We start from the raw sequence: 22,428 nt of genomic DNA, 5'->3' as shown, positions 1-22,428 counted from the left end.
TCGCACTGCAGTGTGGGCCGGCGGCGGGATGTCGTGCGGGGCGGCGCGGCGCTACTTGGCGGCGGCGCTGGGTCGGTGCCGTGCCCGGGGGCTGCCGCTGTGCGAACCGCTGTGGGAACCGCCCCCGGTCCGTGTGCACAGGGCTCTGAGCGGGGGGAGCGGCGCGGCCTTGGCGGTGCTGCAACGGAGGCACCTGTCGTCACGGTGAGGCCTGTGGGGGGGGACGGGACGTTAAAGTGGTTTCTGGGGGTGTGGGGGTGGGGGGTGGGGGGGAACATGGGTGAGGGGGTGGGTGGGGCGGTGTTGTCGGGTTCAGTTTATTGGGAGTTAATGAGGAGGTATGGCGGGGAATGAGGGGGTTGAGCGTGAAAGACGGGGCTGTTGGAATAGTGACAGCGATGGTGGGGTAAGGGGTTTTTGGGTTTGTTGATGTTTTTGGCCGGTGTGTGGGGCTTGTTTTGATGTGGCTTAGTCTTAGGGGGTGGACGTGAGGTGACGTTTAGGGAATAGGGGTGTGTGTGGTGGTGTTGATGCTTGGAGCAGGGTTAGTGGGGGACTGAGGGTTGGGGTGCTGGGGGTGATTGGAAAAGGGAGGGGAGGGTTGGGGGGTTGAGGGGGCGTTGGGATGGGTGAGAGGTGAGGGGATGGTAAAGTGGTTCGGGGGTTGTTGGAGGAGGTGGAGGGGGGTTGGTGTGGGTGGGTCTTGGGGGTGGATGAGGGGGTGTTGGTGGGTCGGGTTTATTGGGGTGGATGAGGAGTAGTGGGGTGAAAGAGGGGGTGTTGAGGTGAATGAGGGGCTATTGGGATGGGTGACGGGGTGTTGGATGGGGGTTAAGGGGTGTTTGGGTTGTGTCAGGTGTTTTTGGGGCTGTTGTTTGGGATGCCCTAGGGTTTAAGGGGTGGCGTTGAGGTGAGTTAGGGACATAGGGGTGTGTGTGGGGGTGTTGGAGTGCTTGGAGNCTAGGGTTTAAGGGGTGGCGTTGAGGTGAGTTAGGGACATAGGGGTGTGTGTGGGGGTGTTGGAGTGCTTGGAGTAGGGTTAGTGGGGGACTGAGGGTTGGGATGCTGGGGGTGATTGGAAAAGGGAGGGGAGGCCTGGGGGGGACACTGGGGCAGAGGGCAGGATAATGGGTGCTCATGGGAACATATGAGGTACAGGGAGGGGGCTTGGGTGCTATGCATAGTGCTCTCAGCTCTGGGCACACTGCCCAACATGCCCCATGTGCTGCCCTGCACAGCCAGCAAAACCTCTGTCTGCTCCTAGGAACCGTCTGGAGGGCAAAGTGCTGGAGACAGTGGGAGTGTTTGAGGCACCAAAGCAACATGGCAAATATGAGACGGGCCAGGTGAGCTGAACTGGGGAGCAGAGCTGATCCTGCAGCTCTTCATACAGGTGTGGGTTAGCTGAGTGATCTGCCCATGAGGAGGCTGTGGTATGGGAGTCGAAGGCCAGAAGTGTCACAGTTTGGTGTTTCTTGTGTCTGCTGTGTTGGCAGTTTGTCAGTCATCTGACAGTAGCAAGTTGATAAGAATCTGCTACATGACACATCTGTTTGTGCAGTGATATTTACTCTCCAGTTTTAATTTTTCTCCCTTTAGCAGCAAAAGGGAAAACTGCTGAATCTGAGAAATAACTGAACTTGTCATTTGTGCACATCTTACACTCTCATATGTTTCTGCAGTCTCTTCCATCCCTCTTTCCTTTCTGCACTTCTTTTGATCCACTGCTTTATTGCTGGTTTAACCGTTTGTTTTGTGGGGACAGAAGCAACACAAATTTGTTCCCATCTCACATTATGTTCCCTCTGTGTCTCTGCTGTAGTGATTGTCCCTGTATTCCCATGTAACAAAACCCTCACGGGGTTTGTGTTTTCTGTTGGATCTGAGTGAAGTTTGCTGTGTGTTCAAATGCAACTATTTGTTCCTTTCAGCTGTTTCTTCACAGTGTGTTTGGCTATCGAGGAATAGTCCTGTTTCCTTGGCAAGCTAGGCTCTATGATCGAGATGTTGCTTCTCCAGTTGCAGAAAAGTAAGGATTCTTTCTTGTTTATACAGTTATATTTATGCTATTAGCGAGTTTCCTGCTTGAGGCAAACAAGTCTTTTTAAGGGGATGGCTCTGTTTTGTGTGGGGATAAACTGGGAGAGATGTGCTCAAACAAGACCCTGCATTAATTTTCTGTTAATTAGGGGCAGGATGACGGAAAGACGAAGGAAGAGAGTGTACGTGTGAGAGTGAGAAAGTGAAAATGGAATTGAGTGACTGCAGACTGGGAAATGTATTTTAACAGATTATTGTTAGGAATGTGCTTGCTCCTGGTTGACAGCAGTTTGCTGCCATCCTGAAGTGAACTCCTTCCCCTTCTGAGCACTGGATGAAGCAGGGGTTGGTGAGCACACACTTGAGCTCAGCGTTCTCCTTTTCTGTTTAGGAGTGAGAATACAGCAGGCCATGGTTCCAAAGAGGTCAAGGGCAAAACACATACTTACTATCAGGTGCTAATAGATGCTCGGGATTGTCCACATATAGTAAGTAACCAATATAATCTTGGTATTGAAATTAAGATATCTTCTCCAATGTGAATTCTTTTCTTCCTGTGGCTATAAATCTATGTATATATCTATACTGTTTGTCAAGTCATAATTTCCCTAAGGAAAGTATCCTGGAATGTCATACGACTGTTTTCTGGATTGTTTTTCCTCTTTCCAACCTTATTTCCTCTCATTCTTTTGCTGTCTCTATTTTGTTATATGCAGGCAATTGTGAATGTGAGTTGCAGCCCTGAGAATTTATTTGAATTGGGTGAAGAATTAGTCTAGAAATATTAGGAGGTGAATTGGTCAAGTAAAACAAACCTAAAACGCTTCAGAAAGAACAACAGTGATCTGAAATGTAACTGGGAAGTGACCCATAAAAGTCTGCTCTGAAAGACATAAACCTTCCTTTTCTCAGTCCCAGAGGTCGCAGACAGAAGCAGTGACGTTCCTGGCAAATCACGATGATAGCAGAGCCCTCTATGCCATACCAGGTTAGTACAATGCACTTCCCCGGAGGTGTGATTGCTCATGAAATGAGCTCAAAAAAGTCACAGAGAGCCAACTTCTACCAGTGAAGCAGCACTGCAGGTAGGACATTGCTGTAGTAGAACTGTCTGTGGTTTAGGGCACTGTTAGAAACAACAGAATGACTAAAATATATGAAGCCCTTTTGCATAGATGGAAGTTTGGCAGACTGTGATAAAGGCATGGCTGCTCAGAGCTGCTGAGACATAGATCCCATATGCATACTCTGTTGTATACAGGCCATCCTGTTTTATACCAGGGCCACCAGATCTCTTTTTGTCCTATGCATTTCCTGTCCAAATGCCTTTTGTGACAGTACAGTCACTTTGCAGCCTCTGTCTGGAATTCACCCTGTGGAGAAATCACACAGCAGAATGCTGCTGAGGTTACTGATAGCCCATTTCGTCCCATCTTGCTTGCAGTCATAGTTGTTGCATTAGTTTCTGCTGCCAAAATCCTTTTCTCAACTTCTTGCAAATGGAATCTGTTTCTCTGTCAGGGGGCTTTTGAGCAGCTCTCTGCTGGAGATATTCAATGGCTTTGGGGCTTTCTTTTTTTCAGGTTTAGACTATGTAAGCCATGAAGATATCCTTCCCTACAGCTCCACTGATCAAGTGCCCATCCAGCATGAGCTCTTTGAGAGATTTCTCATGTATGACCAAACAAAAGGTAACTTTTGGCCCCATTGCGTTGTATTACAGTATCTAGAACCCATCCATCATCTTGGATGCAGCATAAAACTTGTGTTCTGGTGTGTTTTTTTGTTACGCTAAAGCTTCTTTTAAGTTCTTTTGGTAACTGTGTTGTTACAATATATTGAAGCGCTCTTTCCCTGCTTGCAGTTCCACCTTTTGTAGCAAGGGATACACTTTGTGCATGGCAGGAAAAGAACCACCCCTGGTTAGAGCTCTCCGATGTGCACCGGGAAACCACAGAGAACATTCGAGTTACAGTCATCCCTTTCTATATGGGCATGAGGGTAGGTCTGTGTTACAACTCACTGTGTTAGTTCTGTAATCTATTTAACTTGTATATATATATTTTTTTTTTCTAAGGCCTGTTTACTGACTAAAAGTACTTTTTGCTTACTGGAGAAATTACTTTTTGATCCCATTTGCAATCTCATTGTCCAGCTCATGTATGAGCATGAAACTGTTTTGTCATAACACCTTTGGGAATAACTCTTGTGTTTGGATTCCTCTTGGGTAGGAGAAATACCCTGCACTTTCCAGCAGAGCACTGCCAGGAAGATATTTAGGAATGCTTATAAATTTGTCCTTTACTGTAACAGAAAACAGCTGTGTGTGTGTAATGTTGCTCCAGCAGATGTCTTTGGTACCACAAGCCTGTTATCCTGCCCAGCAGTGAGGTGCTGTGGGTGTTGACCTCTGTATCCTATCTCTAATGGAGGTTAGAAGCCTCTGGATCGAATGCATAACCATTCACTCTTCATAGTGTAGCATCTTGATGTGTACCATTCAATACAGTAGGGTTGTAATAACGTTCTGAGTGGGAGACTCGGAAATTACAGTGGCAGTTTGATTTCTGAGTTACAGGAGTTACAGCTGTGGGGGAGCTGTGCTGTGATGGGTGAACATTCTGGTGCAGAATTGCAGCTTCCATAGGTCCAGCTGATGTTTGTCCTAACCTCATCAGAAAAACAGGTGCCTGAAGGCAAGGAAACGGGTGTTTCTGGATCTGTAAAATGTGCGTAATTAACATGGAGATCAACCTTCTGTAGTCATGAGATTCTTGCAAATCTCCCACCTCATGACTGTGCCTAGAGCAGAGCCAGTGCCAGGCAGCAACTGATTTGGAGAGCAGCTGTCTCTGTGCTCACGTGAGTTGTCTGCATCAAGCTGGCATGGAGAGAGTGAGCTCCTGTGCTTGTGCTGTGCTGACAGCTGAAGAGGTTTTGGCACTGAGCATTGAGGGGCAGCTGCTAAAGTCTTCTGTTTCTCTTGACAGGAAGCCCAGAATTCCCATGTCTACTGGGTAAGTGCCTTTTGTTTTGCGAAGCAGCTAAAGGGAAGGAGTTTATTTGCTGCGGCATCATTGCTGTGTGATAAACTCTGAGGGAGAGTAGCCCTTGCCTGGCAACTGTTTCCCAGTATTGGCTACGGGTTATCAATTATTTGCAACTGATTCTGGTTCTTGATGACAGTTTTTCTTCTGTCCAGTGGCGCTACTGTATTCGCTTGGAGAACCTTGACAGCGAAGTGGTTCAGCTCCGAGAACGGCACTGGAGGATATTTAGCTTATCTGGCACCCTGGAAACAGTCCGAGGCCGTGGTGTTGTTGGAAGGGTAGGTATTGTGCAGCTGGATTGATTTGCCAGTGAATTGCTTAGTGGGCAATGGAGGTAAAATAGAAAACAGGAATGAAAAACAAAACACAGCAAAAACACCTCAGCTTTTTATGTAATATTTGTATGTGTGAACTGAAACTTCACACAGAGTATCCCTAAATTACTGACAGTGGGAAAACTGGATTAATACATGAGTCTGGTGTTACTCCATGGGTGTTTTGTTTTCTGTGGGGTTGGGAGTGATGCTGAGCTGTTAAGAAACAGAAAAGAGGAACTGGTGCCAAATGACATTTTGAAGGTTGTGCATCTCTGGTTTTCTTCTTGGTGTGTGAATTTCCACACCTGTCTGTGGAGGAATTATAAGATCCTTTGCTGATGTAGAGTGGTCTTTTGTTTTCTCAGGAGCCAGTATTATCCAAAGAACAGCCAGCGTTTCAATACAGCAGTCACGTCTCCCTGCAGGCATCCAGTGGTCACATGTGGTAAGAAACTCCTATTGCAGTAGTGGTTATAGATATAAGATCCCACAGCACTCAACTGGGACACAGTTTGCAGCCTAGAGTTGTGGCATAAAGGTTAGTGGAAGTGAACTGGATGGGATTTGGTAGTTAAAGAGGGTCTTTGTATAAGCTTCTTCATAGTAGTAATCCCAGTTAGGGGTAAGTTGATTTCCTGCACTAAGAAGGCTCTAGGCTAATATCCTCCTTCTCTGATCTCTGCTGAACTGGATTAGAGAAGACATGAAGCACTTCTCTATGATCTGCTGTACTTAGTTTCCCTTTCAGTCCTTGACACAAGGCTTCATGCTGGCATTTCCCTGGGCAGCAGAGGTTGTGTGCAAGGGTGCTCCCTCTTTGGAGGGGGCTGCTCTTCCACTGGGCTTGGATGCTGTTCCTGCAGTGTGGTTTTGTGTTCACAAACAATTGGCAAGTGGGGTTACTCCCAGTTTAGGTCAGCTAAGACCTTCAGTTTAACTGGCATCCAGGTCCTCTCTTCTGTAAGGGCAGGTGGGGAAGTTCTGCTGTACTGCATGGTTAAAGCAGTTTCTTTTTGTTTTGCATTTCAACTAGGTTAGTACATCTAGTGTTGTCTCTGGACAATAAATGTGCAGCCCCCCATTGCCTGCTGTGTGACAGGTCTCTGGCTTGTGTTTTTTGAGTAAATCTGTTTCAGATGTTAAGCTGCCTTGAAACTGCCTTTGTCTGAGATGGGAAAAGCTTAAGAGCAGCTCTTTACCTATAGGTTATACCCTTGTTTGTCATATTATACATTTTTAATTGCCTGAATGTGTGCCCTGGGGAATAAAAGCGGTTGTAGTGTTCTTGTTCTTTCCCCTCTCTTGTGTATCCTAAAAAGATGAAGGTTCTGAAGTTCAGGGCAGTGAGAATAATGGGGACATGGCAAATTCTTTTTGCCTTCAGGAACAGGTAGATTCAGTTCCTCCACACCCTTTCTGAAGGGCAAAGTAGACATAATTTGCAATTGCTTCTGTAATGGGATTTCATATTATCACACACAACTACTGGAGCTTCTGCCAAGAAATGCAAATCAGAATTTACTTGCAGTCATTTAGTAAAAATAGTTCAGATGGTTCCATCTCCTTTGGGGTGGGCGTGAGATAAACAGTGCTGCAGATGCTTGGAGTGTGTTTGCCTCCAGGAGGCTCCAATCATGACATCTTTATTCAGGAAATGTGTATTAGAGATGTGATGTAAACTGCCCAGACGTCTTCCAATAAATGAGTCATCCTGGCAGACAGATGCTGAAGCAGTCCCAGTCCCTCTGCAGGATATGGAAGAGCTTGTTTCTTACTGCCTAGCTGATGATTCCTAGCTGTGTCTCTCCCTGGCCTCAGTGTGATCTCTGCTGTTATTTTGCAGGGGTACTTTTCGATTTGAGAGGCCTGATGGTTCCCACTTTGATGTCCGAATCCCACCCTTTTCTCTGGAAAGCAACAAAGATGAGAAGACCCCCCCCTCTGGCCTACACTGGTAAAGCAGATTGAGTGCTGAGACCCACAGAGAACTGCGTGTGTTGTAGATCTTTGCCTCCCCCCTCATGCTGCAGCCAGGAGAATGGAGCTTTTAAACATTTTAAACATTTCAGTTTTAACCATTGTCTAACAAGGAGGCTCTTTTTTGAGCTTTAGTACTGGCTCTCTCAGGCTGCTTGTAAACATAAGCTGTGCTACAATAAACCCTTCCCTTAACGGCACCTGCTGGGATTGGACCTGGGCAATGTAGATCTGTGTGGCTGCAGAAGACTGGCCCCCTCAACAGGCCTGGATCCTTCCCAATGTGTTGTGAATTCTCTGCAATGTGAGGTTTCTCTAATAAACTGGCCCTTCCAGTTGCAACCAGTCTTCCTTTATAAACTAAGGCTTAGAGTTTGCCTCCAGCTTGTCCTGGCTTGTTCCTTCTCTTCATCCCTGTGCAAAGCAGAGCCAGCTCAATCTTCTTGCTGCTTCTGAAGGCAGCAGTGGGGATGTCTTAGGGAGCAGAAATGAACTGCTGTACTTCCTGACGAGGCACAGCCTTCTTGCAATGCAGCTGCTTTCTGGGCTTTAGCCAGTGTGTGGCAGAGCAGCCTGTGAGCTGCGCTCCCTGCTTTGCAGCTTGCTTGAGTTATACACTGGGGGTGATGCAAAGCCTGTCTCGTTGGAGAAGAGAGCACAGAGAGGGAAAGGTGTGTTGGCAAGTAGTGCTGAGCAGACTGACACGGTGCCTTTGGAGCGTGCAACACTGGGCTGTGTGATGCAATAGTCCAGGGGAGCTGAAAGGCACGTGGACAGCAGCCCCTTGTCCCTCAAGGGCTTACCCGGCTCTAGGAATACACGACATGGCTCTGTTTTCTTGGTAGCATTTGCTCTTAGAGGAATAGTTTGTTTTACCCAGAATACAGTCACCCACAATGAGGTAGTGCTTGGCTTTTGCTCCTGCTTGCTCATTTCAGCAGGGTGTGATTATTACTATTAGTATCTCTTTTTTTGTAGTCTGCACAGGGGGCCCTGCCAAACTGCAGGCACAGGTTGGTGAAATACCTGTAAGCTTTCAATGTGTGGCTTTGTGGGAGTTTTGCTTTGAAGGGCCTGGTCCGCAGTGCACATCTGTTGTTAATTCTCTTCACCAGCCTGAACTGCTCTCACCAGCTCCAAGGATTGCAGAGATAGAGACATCAGCCTCGTTGGCTGTCCCTGGATGTCCTAAACCTGGTCCTGGGTCACTTGTAGGGGCAGAGATAGCTTTGTGATGGGAAGCCTAGGTGGAAAGTTTCAAATCATGCTCTTTTGCCTGGTCTTGTATAAATGGCAAGGGATAAATAACTTATGGGACTGTTTTTCCTGCTCCAGAAGTTACCTCAAGTCCTTCTCCCTCCACATTTGGATCTATATGGCAGCGCTATGTGGTCAAACAGTGGAAGAGACTGTGTGCTGCCCAGCAGCTAACAAACACCTGTATAGGGAGAATTAATTCCTAATGCTTAAACAGTGTTTATTTGTCACCGGTCTCTTAATTTTGTTACTTCTTTCCTGTCATGTAGGACGTGATCTACGTTGCTTTTACAGTTAGAAGGTCTAGACAGCTTGTTTTAGGAGTAGGTAAGGATTGGTAGAGAGCAGCTCTTGGTTGACCCTCCCTCACAAACCGTTGTGCTGCTTTCTTTGCAGGAGAAAAGAAGGTGATAACACAGTGCTGGGGAGGGTCACGGCTCATTTCTTTTCTCCCCCTTTGCAATCATTCAGTGCACAACAGAGCAACAGCTGCTCTGCTTCCCTCGACTTACTGACTTCATTCCTGGCAATTGCAACACTAGTGTAAATATTTAACCTTTAATGGCTTACCTGCTGGTGTTCTGGGGGGCGGTGTGGGCCTAATGCTTCCAATAGCAAGGGCAGTCGTGGTTCTTAAAGAGATGGTGGGTATGGCAGAGCCTCGGCTGTGCCGGTCAGTGCATAGTGCTGCCTATAGCACACAGGGCTGCAATGGGAGCACGGTGATGCTGCCCAGTGTGTGTATGGAGCAGCCCTAGGCCTGGCTTTGGGCCTCCTGGCTTTGGGCTCCTCCTTCTCAGACCCGGCTCTCCTGATGGGACTTTCCTGTGTAAATATCTGTATAAAGAACTCAATTAAGCGCTGAAGGAACGGCTGGGCGTCCTGCCTGTCATTTCCCCCTCGGGAGCACGGCAGGAGCTCCGCCATACTGTGAGGCCTTTCCCTTTCGGCCGCCATCTTGAATACGATCTCCGCTTTCCCGCCTACGCTCCCACGCACGTCGCCGGAAGTGACGCAAGACGCACGAGCGGAAGTGGTGGCAGCGTGAAGGCAGCATGGTGGCGGCCGGCGCGCACCGGGCCGGTCCTTTAAAACAACAAAACAAGGCCCATAAGGGCGGGAAGCACCACGGGACGGCACAGCGCCGGGCGGGAGGTGAGGAGGGGGCGGCCCGGAGCCTCACTACACCGGGTCCCCATTGTCCTTATCGCCACCTGACCGCCATCTTTCCACAGGCCGAGTCGCTGTCAAGGCCCTGCCGCACCGACGGCGCCGCGATCTGAGCAGGGTGGACAGGCGGCACCAGGCGCTGCAGCTCCGCAGGAAACGCAAGGAGGAGGTGAGGGGTCCGGGCATGGGGGGGTGGCATGGGGGGGAGCTGTTGGACCTGAGAGAGGGGTGGTCAGCAGGGACAGGGAGCTGATCGTCCATCTCTACTCGGCTCTTGTGAGGCCCCATCTGTTGTACTGTGTCCAGGTGTGGAGCCCTCAGTACAAAACAGACATGGAGATTTGGGAAAGGGTCCAGAGGAGGGACAGGAAGATGATCAGGGGCTGGAGCACCTCCCCTATGAGGACAGGCTGAGGGAGTTGGGTTTGTTCAGCCTGGGGAAGAGAAGGTTGTGGGGTGACCTCATTGCAGCCTTTCAATACCTGAAGGGAACCTATAACCAGGAGGGGAGTAAACTCTTCGAATAGGCTGATAATAGCAGGACACGGGGAAATGGTTTTAAGTTAAAAGAGGGAAGATTTAGGTTGGATGTCAGGGGGAAGTTCTTCACTAGGAGAGTGGTGAGGCCCTGGAACAGGCTGCACAGGGAAGTTGTGGATGCCCCGTCCTTGGAGGTGTTCAAGGCCAGGTTGGACGGGGCCCTGGGCAACCTGATCTAGTAAAGGTGTATGTTTGGTGGCCCTGCCAGGCAGGGGGTTGGAACTACATGATCCTTGAGGTCCCTTCCAACCCGGCTCATTCTGTGATTCTGTGAAATCACAAGGTTTATATACATTTTCTTCAGGATTGCTTCGTCCTCTTTTGTTATGTTTCCTTGGTTACAATTAGGTAAGACTATCCCACAAAGACCTAAGGAAATGTGCTGTACATTCTTCTCCTCCTTCGATCTGTGACGTTACTGGATGTTCCTGTTAGAGGCCCCCTTTCTGTTTTCTATTCATTTTCTCTCATCTAAACCTGATTTTTAACATACATTGTGCTTTGTTCCTAAGCAAGATTTATTACTTAGATCCGTGCTCGGGTTCATAAGAAACACAACTTGCATTCCTAGATACGTGAGAAACACAGACTAGGCCTAACTACGAGCCTTAGCATGACTACTGCTCCTATTATTTAAGGCACACTGTAACAATAGGGCGGAGCTGTGGGGTTGCAGTCTTGATCTAGGGTGTGGGACAGGAGCTGGGCTATGGATGGTTTTCACGCCATGGATCTTTTCTTATAGGTGCTGGCAGAAAAGCGGAGCTTGGGCAGCAGGGATGGGCCCCCACACCTCGTGGTGGCGGTGCCGCTGCACAGCAGGGCTGCAGCACACGATGCCCTCCGGCTGCTGCAGAGCCAAGACTCGGTCATTGTCCATATGGATGAGGGAAAAGCCGGCAGCTTTGCTGTCCTCTGTCCCCGGCTCAAGCAGCGCTGGAGGTTTGTGACGGCGCAGGCAGGTGAGGAAGCACTGTTTTAATTGGTCTGAGTTCTGTACCCCCAGCAGCCCCATTAATTGAGGTGTTTTGCTTGCAGGGGATCTGCATGCCGTCATGGATCTAGCGAAAGTTGCCGACTCCCTCCTTTTTATCTTGGATCCTGTGGATGGTTGGGACAGCACAGGGGAGCACTGTCTCTCCTGCCTTTTTGCTCAGGGGCTGCCTAGTTACGGTGAGATGAGAATTCAGAGCTTCTGGTGGGCTACAGGTTGAGTGGGGTGATTGGGGAGGGGGGGCTTATTGTTGCAATTAATAGATACTCTGTATGTATGTTAATAAGTAATCATAGGCCTTTGGGCTGTTCTGAGAACAGGTCAGATAAATTCTATCATATTATTTGACTCTCCTGGTAGGGCAATGCTGGAGTTCTAGGTTTAAGTCTCAGATATATGGCGGTTACTAGTATTGCATTGGTTGTCCAATTGTGCAGAGCAAAGGGAGTGAGATATTTTCTTGCTAAGTTCAGTTCCCAGATCCTTATTTCTTTGGTCACTTTAAGTCTTAAAATCTTATGTCTAAAGACACATTTTCTGTCTTGATTTTTATTTATTATTTTTTAAATGGGTGAAACCACTTTTGTAGCTTGTCTTGTCAGTCTGGTTTTTGGTTATTTGAGTTGCAGGCACTGAAGTTAACGTTAATGCTTTATGAAAGGGGTATAAAGAGGTTTGGGCTCTGACGGGGATCTGTTCTGTGTCCCTTCTAGCTGTTGCTGTCCCAGGGGGAACTGACCTGCCACCAAAGAAGCGGATAGATGCCAAGAAGAAACTCACCAAAGCTATGGAGAAGTGGTTTCCAGAAGTCAAGCTCTTTCCCCTAAACACAGAGCAGGAGTCCTCAGTGCTGCTGAGGCACCTTGCTACCCAGAAGCAGCGTCATCTTGCTTTTCGAGACAGGCGGGCTCACCTGCTTGCTTATGCTGCTGAATTTGTGCCCAGTCAGGAGAGTGACCAGGTTGGGACCTTGAAGGTGTCTGGCTTTGTCCGAGGACAGACCCTCAATGTGAACAGCTTGGTACATATTGTGGGGCATGGAGACTTCCAGATGAGCCAGGTGGATGCCCCACCTGACCCTCTCTCTTTGAATCCCAGAGTGGTTAAAGGAAAGAAGAGTCAGGACATGGATGTGCAGGTTTGTGGGGGATCATGGCTTTGCTGTGCCCATTAAAATAGTGTTTCTAAATTTTCACTTAAAGTATGTTTGGTTATGGGTGGCAAAGGGTGGGGAAAAAGGGAGTTTTATTGAGCTTGGCGGTAGATTTGTGTTCTGCCAGTGAACTGTGACTCCCTTGCAGCATAACTGATGTGACACTGGAGGGAGTTTCTGCTGTTTCTTGGATGTTTTCTGGTAGCAGGGGCTGTGGGAGTTGTTGTCCTTGGCTTTAAAGTGGTTATTAGCTTCAGATGGATAACTTCATAGCTGGGGACTCTGCTTTTGTTCTTCAGGAAGACTCTGCGAATGGTACTGATGAGATGGAGGAAGATGTTAAAATCCTGATGAAGGCAGATACAAGCAAACAGGAATCTTTGCAGTCAGAAGTGGTTCCTGATCCTATGGAAGGGGAGCAGACGTGGCCAACCGAAGAAGAACTGCAAGAAGCAGAGGGTGAATAGCAGCAGTATTTCTCTACCTTTCCCTTGTTGCTCTTACAAGGGTTGTTAGAATCCACCTGTTGGTGGGATAGCTGAAGGGGACTGTGGAGAAACAAGCCAGCTGGGAACCAAACCATTTTATGTGACCTCTGTTCTTGGTTCCCCTCACCTGACTGCAGGGCTGGCTGGTTTGCCTTACAGCAGGGTTACATTTTAGCTGCCTTTTCTAGGCTCTGACAAATTCTATTCTGGGAAATAGTGACTCTGGTCTCTAGAGGTGGGCTTGGTTCTCCTGGTGTAAATGCTGTAAATGTACCTGTATTAACCATTGGTGGGAATTCCCACAGCATCTCAAAAGGAGAACAAAAGGGTGGTGAAGGTCCCCAAGGGTACATCCAAGTACCAGGCTGCATGGATCGTGGATGATGGAGAAGAAGGCAGTGAGGAAGGTGATGATGATGATGATGATGATGATTTTGGTGATGATATGATGGAAGAGGCAGTTTCCCAGGTAACTCTTAAGATCTGATACTGAAAGTCATCTTCTGGATGCCACTGCATATCCTAGTTCAGTCCTGTCCTTGTAGCTCTCCCTATGCAAGAACACAATACTGAGATAAGACTTGCTTGAATTTCCTCTGTTGTTATAGTGTGGGCTGTGTATAGGGGGCTGTGTTATAGCTTGGGCTATAAGTCACACTGTGCAAATACCTACAGGATTTGCAGTACTGCAGAGACATAAGATTCCCTGTGCTCTCCTATGTGGCAGGAGGGAGAAAGCAGTGAGGAGGAAGAAGAGCTTGCAGAAGAGGAATGTGAGACCATGACCATGTCTGAGTGCATGCGGGATGACCAGTACGATGAGAAGATGGAGGAAGATGAACAGATGCTGGAGAAATACAAACAGGAGAGAATGGATGAGATGTTTCCAGATGAGGTGGACACACCACGTGATGTGCCTGCCAGAGTCCGGTAAGAAACCTGCGATGCTGGGAGAGAAGCTAGAAGGGGTTTTTCTCTCTGGTTTGTTGAGGTAGGGCAGGAAGCCAGTGATGTCCTAGCCATGATGTCTGAACCTGGCTGAAGGACTCTTCTGAAGATGAACCTTTAGGCTCTGAGGCTTCCAGGGGGGATAGTAGCTGAGACATTGTGCTGCTCCTTGGGGCAGAAAGAACCTGTCCTGAGCTGGGAGAGAAAAGAGGAAGGCAGAGTCCTAGTGTTAGTCCTTGTGGATTTGTGAATCTGTCTTTTCCTGTTGTCTGTCCTTAAGGTTCCAGAAATACCGAGGGCTCAAGAGCTTCAGGACTTCTCCATGGGACCCCAAAGAGAATCTCCCAAGGGACTATGCAAGGATCTACCAGTTCCAGGACTTCTCCCGAACCAGAAAGCACCTCTTCCGGCAAATAGAGAAAGAGGAGACTGAAGGAGCTTCGGTAACTCCAGTTGATGCTGTTCTTTTGGGTTCCCTCTCTAATCCTGGCCTTGTATCTGTGTCCTGACACTTTTTTTCTACTGCTAGAGGTATTCATATCTGATGTTCTCTTGGCAGGTTGGCTGGTATGTTACATTACATGTCTGCAATGTCCCCGTCTCAGTGATGGAGAGCTTCAAAGAAGGGAAGCCACTAGTCCTGTTCTCACTGCTTCCCCATGAACAGAAGGTGACTAAGTTTGGCTCTGCTGATTCCATGTATGTGTGCAGCTCTTTACCTGATTCCCCTGATGCTGCATGGGTTGGAGAGGATTTGGCTGCTGAAGGTTTGGTCTAAGATTGCTTGCGTTTAGAAACAGGATCTTCCTTTGATCAGAGCAGCCTGAAGCTTACAGAGGTGTTCAGACTAGAGTGTCTGAGCCTGGCTGGTTTGCACTGATGACCAGCAGTCATCTGGGAAGCCACAGTGAAGGGAATTTGTCCTTATTGCAATGTTTGCTTTCTGCTCTTGATGTTATTTGCTAGCCCTGCTGTCAGCATCTCACAGTGCTGTCTATCCTGCAGATGTCTGTGTTGAATTTCCTGGTGCGGCGGCATCCAAGCAACAGTGATCCAGTGAAGGCAAAGGAGGAGCTGATCTTCCACTGTGGGTTCAGACGCTTCCGAGCTTCCCCGTTGTTCTCCCAGCACACATCAGGTTTGTGATGGGACTGGTGGGGAGAGACCAGGTATGCCAGGAAGTGGGGTTGGGGTTTTTAGGGCAAGAAGCCTGTGATGTCTTAGCCACAATGTCTGAACCTGGCTGAAGGATTCTTCTGAAGACTTACACCTGGGCACTGAGGCTTCCAAGGGAGGCACTAAACAGTGGGGAGTGGGAGGGCTTGGGCAGCATGGTTTTCTAGTTCTGGCAAGGCAATGGCAAGTTCCATTCAGTGAGCTGGCAGCTCAGAGGATCACATTCATTCCCAGATACTCTGTGCCAGCAGGGAAGTGTTGCATGTAACCTGTTGTCTTTCAACACAGAGTTCCTTTGTTGGGAGCTCAGTGGGGTTTCTCACAGCTCTGAGGACTTTTGTTGGACTGAACTTGATCATTGCTGTTCTATCCTAGCTGATAAGCACAAGCTGGAGCGTTTCCTGCGCCTGGATACTGCCCTGGTGGTGACTGTTTACGCTCCCATCACTTTCCCACCTGCCTCAGTGCTTGTTTTTAAACAGAGAAATAATGGTAAGTTGGGTTGGTAATTGCTTTCCTTCTCTGTCACCACTGGAACCATTGTTCCTGCTGAGGGGTTGCTCTGGGCCTCAAACCATTTGGTGAAGGGGGTTTGGTGGAGGAGGTGATGGAGGTGCATTTGGTCATGCTACCCTGATGTGTTAATTAATCTGTCTTGCAGGAATGCAAGACCTCATTGCCACAGGTTCTCTGCTGTCTGTGGACCCAGACAGAATCATCATCAAGCGGCTGGTGCTCAGTGGTCATCCTTTCAAGATCTATACCAAGTCAGCTGTGGTGCGATACATGTTCTTTAACAGAGGTATGGCCTGTCTCTGCAGTGGGAAGAGGGGATATAGAAGCAGAACAACCGTGTTTTGTATATGTGTGGCAAAGCCTGTTGCTCACTCACTTGCCATTTGTGTTTTACTCTCCAGAGGATGTGATGTGGTTTAAACCAGTGGAGCTAAGGACAAAATGGGGTCGTAGAGGACACATAAAAGAGCCATTAGGTAGGTTTGGTTCTATGTTTGTCTCTTATGGTGAGCAGGATGTGGTCTTCCTGGGCAGGAGTGACAGTTAATGGCCTCTTCTGCTCTCTGCCTAGGGACCCATGGTCACATGAAGTGCCACTTTGATGGACAGCTGAAGTCCCAGGACACCGTGCTGCTGAACCTCTACAAGCGCGTTTATCCTAAATGGACTTACGACCCCTATGTTCCAGAGCCTGTGTCGTGGGTGAGGAGTGAGAGTGCCCTGCCAGTGCATGAGGTGGAGATGGAATAAGCCTCCAGGCACAGCACTAATGCAGTTTGTGCCTCTCTAGCTGCTGTTCTCAGCTTAAGCACACAGTGTGCACTGATGTCCTGGATATATCAGTGCTAGGGTTTGTACTGGGGCAGCTGTCTCAACCTGTTGGTGTTCAGGATCGACTACAGTTATTTATTTTAATGGAAATATTTTTCAAATGATATTTAAGTCCCTGTGTCTTGGTGGTGGCCGGCTGTAGGGGGCAAATGGAAGTCTGAGCACCCTGTTGTTCTGTGAGCCCTGTGGCTCGCTGGGACTTTTGTTGTCTTCTGCAACAGCAGTGGGTGAGAGGATTTTGCTGTATCATACAGGTTTGTTGCAGGTTGCTGATTGTTGATGACACAGAAAGGTGAAACAGCAGCTGGGCAGTGGCTGAGTGCAGCCTGCTTTGAGGTCTGTTCCAGAGCAGGATGGCTGGGGAAGGGAGAAGCAGCAGTGCTTTGCTTTCAGGCTCCTGGTAGTCACCCTTTGCTTTGTAACCGAGTGATTCTGGGCTGTAGAGACCACCTCCATGTTTCCTTACCCCTTCACAGAAGCTTTCAAATCTCTGTGGTTGTTCATCTGGTTTTTTACTATCATACAAACCCAAATGTACAAATTCAAAGCCAGGTTCCTGCCACTGGATTTGCTGCTCTATTCTCAGTCTCCATCCCCAGGGAGGTCTGTGAGCCAGGTCAGGGAGCTCAGGTCCACGTTTCCTCCACACAGCACGATGCAAACATTCTCCACTTCCCGGGGGATTGACTGGAACTGCTTTGAGAGCACAGCTGCGACTCCCACACCCGCTGTTGGCTCGATCAGCAGCTTCATCCTTTCCCACACCAGCCGCGTGGCTTGCTGTTGGGACAGAACAGCAGCTGTCATCCCAGCAACAAGTATGTGCTTCTCTAGGGCTACGGGGGGCACCGCACGTGCATTTGGCTCTGCAGCACTTTGGGGACAGAGAGCAGAGCTTCCGCCAGCTCTTTCCAGCTGGAAAGAGTGTTGGTGTTTGCACAGCTGCTGTGGTGCACAGGGTTTGCCTTGAGAGATGAGAGGGATGAGAATGGAGGGAGCAGAGCTTGCATGGAGCCAGTTGCCTGCTGGCAACTACTGGGAGGGGAGGCAGAGTGTGCTTACCTTGATTTCTTCCTCTGAGACGGTCAGAACATCATCGACCAAATCCCTAATGATGGGCCATGTGTTTTCTCCAATGCTGGTTTTAACTGCATCAGCGATGGTGACTGGGGTGTGTTGGTTGGGGGTCAGTTCCCCTCTCAGCTTGGACTGGTAGCAGTCATCTGCATTGCGGGGTTCAGCAGCAAACACTTTCACATCTGGTCTTAATGCCTACAAGAGAGCAGGAGAATCACTGGGTTGCTTTGAGTGCCTGTGCTCTGTTGCTGTGCTTACAGAGGGCTGTGGTGCACATCCCCTGGCAGCCCAGAGCAGGATTTCTCTTCTTAGAGACAAACTGCTGCCTTCCTTGAGCACCCTGACAAAGGTGGAGATGCAACCATCATCTCTAAATTGTGCTGTTACTTACCTTGACGGCCACTGCTATTCCTGCAATCATTCCTCCACCCCCAACAGGAACCACCAGCGCATTCACCTCCGGCGCCTGCAAAGAAGAGACACGTGAGCATTTCAATGGCAGCTCTGTTACTTCGTGTTATGTCCTTACCTGCTCCAGCACCTCCAAAGCAATAGTGCCCTGCCCTGCGATCACGGCTGGCTCCTGGTTGGGGTGCACCATGACTCCTCCTGTCTCTTTGACCACCCGTGCAGCTGTCTCTGCTCTGGACTAAAGACAAAAGCACAGCAGTTGGTTCTGTCTATTGGGCCACGTCCTGCTCCCCTTATTGCCTTACCTTATCACTGGGCTCGCACTGTACCAACGTTGCACCGTAGGCACGGATGGCAGCTTGCTTACAGCGCGGGGCTGTGCGGGGCACCACGATGTAGGCAGGGATGCCTGTTGGGACAACGTTTTGTATGCTATAAAAGGGGAATAATGGGGCTGTGCCATGTCTGCAGGGGGGCTGTCAGGGGAGCAGTCTGCCCTATTAACACGTTATATCTTATACTCTGTGCATTAACCTTTACCCCTATGCGTTACCTTCATCCCGGGCCGCACATGCGAGCGCCTGCCCGTGGTTCCCGCTGCTGTGTGTCACTACAGCTCGGGGCCGCTCCTTCCCTGCCCTGTCCGCCTCCTCCACGAGGCTCCTGACCGCGTTCATCGCCCCGCGGACCTACAACGAGACACCGCAATGGGATCCGCGTCCCAACAGCGGCACCCAGACACATCGCCGCCCCATCGCACCTTAAAGGAGCCGGTGCGCTGGAACAGCTCGCACTTGAAGAGCAGCCTGCGGCCGGCCAGCTGCTGCAGGGCCCCGCAGCTCAATATGGGCGTGCGGTACACGCGGCCCCGCAGCCGCCCCATTGCAGCCCGTACATCCGACACCCGCACCGACCCCATGGCCGCGCCGCTCCTCGTGCGCATGCGCGCGATCAGCCACCGGGTTGCGCTGGAGGAAGTTTGTCCCCTCGCGGCTGCCGTCCCCTCCCCGGCGCGAGGCAAGATGGCGGACGGGCTGGAGCGAGTCCGCGTCTCGGCCGCGGAGCTGAGAGACATGGTGGCTGCTCAGGCCCGAGCCGGGGCTGCAGGAGGAGCGGGTGAGGCGGGCAGCGGGACGGGGAGGCGGGGAGAGCCGATATTCGGGGGGTTTGTCTCCCCTTTGCCTCGGTAGTGCCCGCTCTGTGGGTGTGTGCTGGGCCCGGCGCCGCCGTTGTCGCTGTGGTGAGGGAGCGCGGGGCTTCAACGGCGGCGGCGCGGGGGGAGCGGGCAGTGAGTGGGTAATGAGAGCATTGAGTGGGCAATGAGCGGGCAATGAGCGGGTATTGAGTGGGTAATGAGAGTATTGGGTGGGCATTGAGAGCATTGAGCGGGCAATGAGAGTATTGAGTGGGCAATGAGCGGGTAATGAGTGGGTAATGAGAGTATTGGGTGGGCATTGAGGGCACTGGGTGGGCACTGAGCGGGCAATGAGAGTATTGAGTGGGCATTGAGTGGGCATTGAGAGCTTTGAGTGGGCAATGAGTGGGCATTGAGTGGGTAATGAGCGGGTAATGAGCGGGCAATGAGAGCATTGAGTGGGTAATGGGCGGGCATTGAGAGCATTGAGAGGGCATTGAGTGGGCAATGAGTGGGCATTGAGTGGGCATTGAGCGGGCATTGAGAGCATTGAGCAGGCAATGAGCGGGCATTGAGAGCATTGAGAGGGCATTGAGTGGGCATTGAGCAGGCATTGAGTGGGCAATGAGCGGGCAATGAGAGCATTGAGTGGGCATTGAGTGGGCGTTGAGCAGGCACCGATGGGCATTGAGCAGGCAATGAGCAGGCATTGAGTGGGCAATGAGCAGGTAATGCGGGCAGTGTGGGCCTGGCTGGCTGCAGGTGTGAGCCGTTGTGGCCGGGCTCTGCCATGTGACAATGTTGGGGCCATGTGCTGCGCTCTGTGAGGGTTGTTGTGGTGACGTGGATATGGGCAGAGGGATGGAGATGTTGTATTGAGGGGGGAAATGCCACCCTGAGAGCACAGCGGTGGGGCTGTGTCCGGGGTAGGATTTCCTGTAAGCTTCAGTAGAGTGTTTAATGTGTGTTGTCTCGAAGCAGCTCTCAGGGTGTTGTTAGTACTTTTAACGTTTCCTCTTGTGGGCTTTTCTTATCCTTGTGTGGTTTGTGGTGGGTTTAACTCCCTTTCACGCTGGATATTGGGAGCAATTGGATGCTGTCACTGCCCTAGAGGCGTTCCAGTGCTGTGGTTTCTTCAGTGGATGTGGTGGGGTTGGGCTGATGGTGGGGTTTGATGATGTCAGAGATGTTTTCCAGCCTTAACATTCCTATGTTTCTATCTCTTTTTACCTAGAAAACATGAAGGAGGTGAAGGAGCCACGGCATCGCAAAGACAACAGGCGCCCAGATCTGGAGATTTACAAGCCTGGCCTCTCCCGACTGAGGAGCAAACTTGTGCCACCAAAGCACGAGGCTTCTGAGAAGGAGAGGAGCGGAGCTGAGGAAGGCAAGGGGGAGAGCGGCCCTTCAGGAGGAGGATCCCTCAGGAGAAGGGCCTCCAGTCACGGAGAACTTCAGCATGGTGATGGCCACAACCAGAATGGTCCTTCACTGGGAAATGAAGAGGAAGAGACTAAAGGTGGTCTTCAGAGCCAGGAGAACTCGTGCACTCCGCTTGCAGTGGATGAGTGTTCTGCCAAGACCACGAGGAGAACCAAGAAACCAGACCAGCAGATTTATCAGCCAGGGAAGCGCCTGCATTTGGTTCCTAAAGAACTCACCCCACGGTTGGCTACTGAGGAAATCACTTCTAAAGTGGAACAGCTGAGAGTTGAAGGAGGTGAAGAGACTGAGAAAGGTACTGCAGAAGATAACAATAGGAAAACCAAGTCAAACAAAGAGGACAGAGAGGGAAACCAGGCAGGTGATGGAGTAAAAGCCTCTAGAGCGGATAAAGGAAGACGGCCGGAGCGGAGTGACAGGGTGAGGAGGGCACACGATGCAGTGGTGCAGGGGAAGCTGGGTGCTACAAAGCGGTACTCACGCTCTGACAAGCGGAGGAGCCGATACCGCACGTGCAGCACGAGCTCAGCTGGGAGCAACAACAGTGTAGATGGGGCCCCGCTGGTGGATGGGATGGAGAGACGGCAGGAGCATGCTAGAATACGTCCTAGGAAGCAGCTCTCTGCATCCTCCACTGACTCCTTGGATGATGACAGAATTGATGAGGCAGAAGCATATGTCTCCAACAGGATTTCAGACAGGAAAAAGCATTTGGAGCAGAGTCGAGCTTCTAGGAGTGAGAGTGAGTGGAGCAGCAATGGTAGAGAAGTCAAGGGACACTTCCGAGTCACTTTTGACAGCAAGACTATGAACAGGGATGTCATTCTAGCAGACGCAGATAAAAAAAAGCCCCTGAAGGCATTTTCTAGTTGCAATGACTCAGAGACTTTGGAGGTGAGGAGCCAGAGCAGAGAGCCCCAGGGGAGGGGCCGTGGGATTTTGTTCCTGCCTGCCAACACAGACCTCTCTGCCAGTGCTGTGGGCTCCCCTGAACCCAGTCACCCTGGGCCCCGGCTGCTGCTTGGTGGTGCTGGCAATAAGGGCTCCCGTAGCCGGGGTCGAGGTGGCACCGCTCGCAGGTTGTGGGACCCCAACAACCCGGACCAGAAACCCGCCCTGAAGAGTCAAGCCCCACAGCTTCACTTCCTAGACACGGACGATGAAGTGAGTCCCACCTCCTGGGGGGAAGCCCGCCAGGCCCAGACATCCTATTATAAGTTCCAAAACTCTGACAACCCCTACTATTACCCTCGGGCTGCAGGTCAAGGTCCGCAGTATCCTTACGGTGGGTACTCCCTGCAGTATCCAATGGGTCCAAGCAATGGTGTGTACCCAGGAGCCTTTTACCCCGGGTATCCTGGCCAGGCAGGGCAATACATGTGTGGCCCACTCACCCCAGCTCCTCTGAGTCCTGAGATGGAGCAGCAGATGCGAAACATGCAGCAGCAGGAGCTCAGCAAACTCCTCCGTGAGGCTGGGAACCAGGAGCAGCAGCTCAGCAATCTGCTTTCCAGAGACCGCATCAGTCCGGAGGGGCTGGAGAAGATGGCCCAGCTGAGGTTTGTGGTTGAGTCATTTCAAGAGTGAATTTCTACCCAGAGCTGTTGTCCAGAATGTTTTTTGCACTGGGGGATGGGGGACATTTATATCTGAGGGATTGGGGCTGTAGTTCACTATCTTTTGGTGTGCTGGGGATGTTTGTCATGTGCCAGTGATGTCTGGATATCAGAAAGAAACTGCAAGCAAATATATGTGAGCTCTTCCCAGAGGCAGAGCTTTAGCAGAGCCTTTCTGCTCTTTGTAAGTCCTGATCCTTTTTTACACATGCAGAAAGAGTGATAGTCCTTTCAATTTGCTCTGCCAGAGCAGAAGGAGTGTTTGGTTACAACAGCTTCCATCTCTTTC

The 22,428-nt window shown here is 50.2% G+C and overlaps 4 protein-coding genes and 2 non-coding genes across 9 annotated transcripts in view; 5 read left to right on the top strand and 1 right to left on the bottom strand.

Annotated features, from left to right (window-relative positions):
• Positions 1–6: 6 nt before the first annotated feature.
• Positions 7–7,726, top strand: POLDIP2 (DNA polymerase delta interacting protein 2). The gene is made up of 11 exons (XM_015880540.2): positions 7–204; positions 1,265–1,346; positions 1,932–2,029; positions 2,432–2,528; positions 2,953–3,028; positions 3,624–3,731; positions 3,905–4,041; positions 5,031–5,057; positions 5,243–5,368; positions 5,773–5,852; positions 7,251–7,726. Exons 1-11 carry the CDS (start codon positions 29–31, stop codon positions 7,363–7,365), a joined length of 1,122 nt encoding a protein of 373 aa, XP_015736026.1. The 5' UTR covers positions 7–28; the 3' UTR covers positions 7,366–7,726.
• A 1,916-nt stretch (positions 7,727–9,642) lies between these two features.
• On the top strand, positions 9,643–16,563 carry TSR1 (TSR1 ribosome maturation factor). The gene is made up of 15 exons (XM_015880522.2): positions 9,643–9,796; positions 9,877–9,980; positions 11,097–11,313; positions 11,390–11,524; positions 12,059–12,483; positions 12,798–12,957; positions 13,292–13,455; positions 13,714–13,916; positions 14,215–14,377; positions 14,494–14,604; positions 14,940–15,072; positions 15,486–15,602; positions 15,772–15,912; positions 16,028–16,102; positions 16,198–16,563. The coding sequence occupies exons 1-15, from the start codon at positions 9,697–9,699 to the stop codon at positions 16,374–16,376; spliced, it is 2,427 nt and encodes an 808-aa protein (XP_015736008.1). The 5' UTR covers positions 9,643–9,696; the 3' UTR covers positions 16,377–16,563.
• Positions 13,983–14,075, top strand: LOC116654266. The gene has a single exon (XR_004309362.1). It is a non-coding gene; the product is annotated as a small nucleolar RNA SNORD91 family (small nucleolar RNA).
• Positions 15,136–15,228, top strand: LOC116654265. Its single transcript, XR_004309360.1, has one exon. It is a non-coding gene; the product is annotated as a small nucleolar RNA SNORD91 family (small nucleolar RNA).
• A 385-nt stretch (positions 16,564–16,948) lies between the features above and the next one.
• On the bottom strand, positions 16,949–18,244 carry SRR (serine racemase). Its single transcript, XM_015880542.2, has 4 exons — positions 18,064–18,244; positions 17,926–18,000; positions 17,520–17,729; positions 16,949–17,237 (listed from the first exon to the last, which is right to left on the bottom strand). Exons 1-4 carry the CDS (start codon positions 18,133–18,135, stop codon positions 17,040–17,042), a joined length of 555 nt encoding a protein of 184 aa, XP_015736028.1. The 5' UTR covers positions 18,136–18,244; the 3' UTR covers positions 16,949–17,039.
• A 444-nt stretch (positions 18,245–18,688) lies between these two features.
• SMG6 (SMG6 nonsense mediated mRNA decay factor) overlaps positions 18,689–22,428 on the top strand; it is an 89,603-nt gene continuing 85,863 nt past the window's right edge. For 2 of the 4 annotated variants that reach the window (XM_015880519.2, XM_015880518.2), the window contains exons 1-2: positions 18,691–19,061; positions 20,315–22,082. In XM_015880519.2, the coding sequence (XP_015736005.1) occupies positions 18,791–19,061; positions 20,315–22,082 (2,039 nt within the window). In that variant the 5' untranslated portion in view covers positions 18,691–18,790. Of the gene's footprint in view, positions 19,062–20,314; positions 22,083–22,428 lie in introns of all 4 variants that reach the window. The other 2 variants (XM_015880520.2, XM_015880521.2) reach the window with 2 other exon arrangements.

Source organism: Coturnix japonica, chromosome 19, assembly GCF_001577835.2.
Source record: "Coturnix japonica isolate 7356 chromosome 19, Coturnix japonica 2.1, whole genome shotgun sequence".
NCBI classification, from domain to species: Eukaryota; Metazoa; Chordata; class Aves; order Galliformes; family Phasianidae; genus Coturnix; species Coturnix japonica.
The sequence above is the reverse complement of the archived record's forward strand: the minus strand, read 5'-3'. Positions and strand labels throughout refer to the sequence as shown.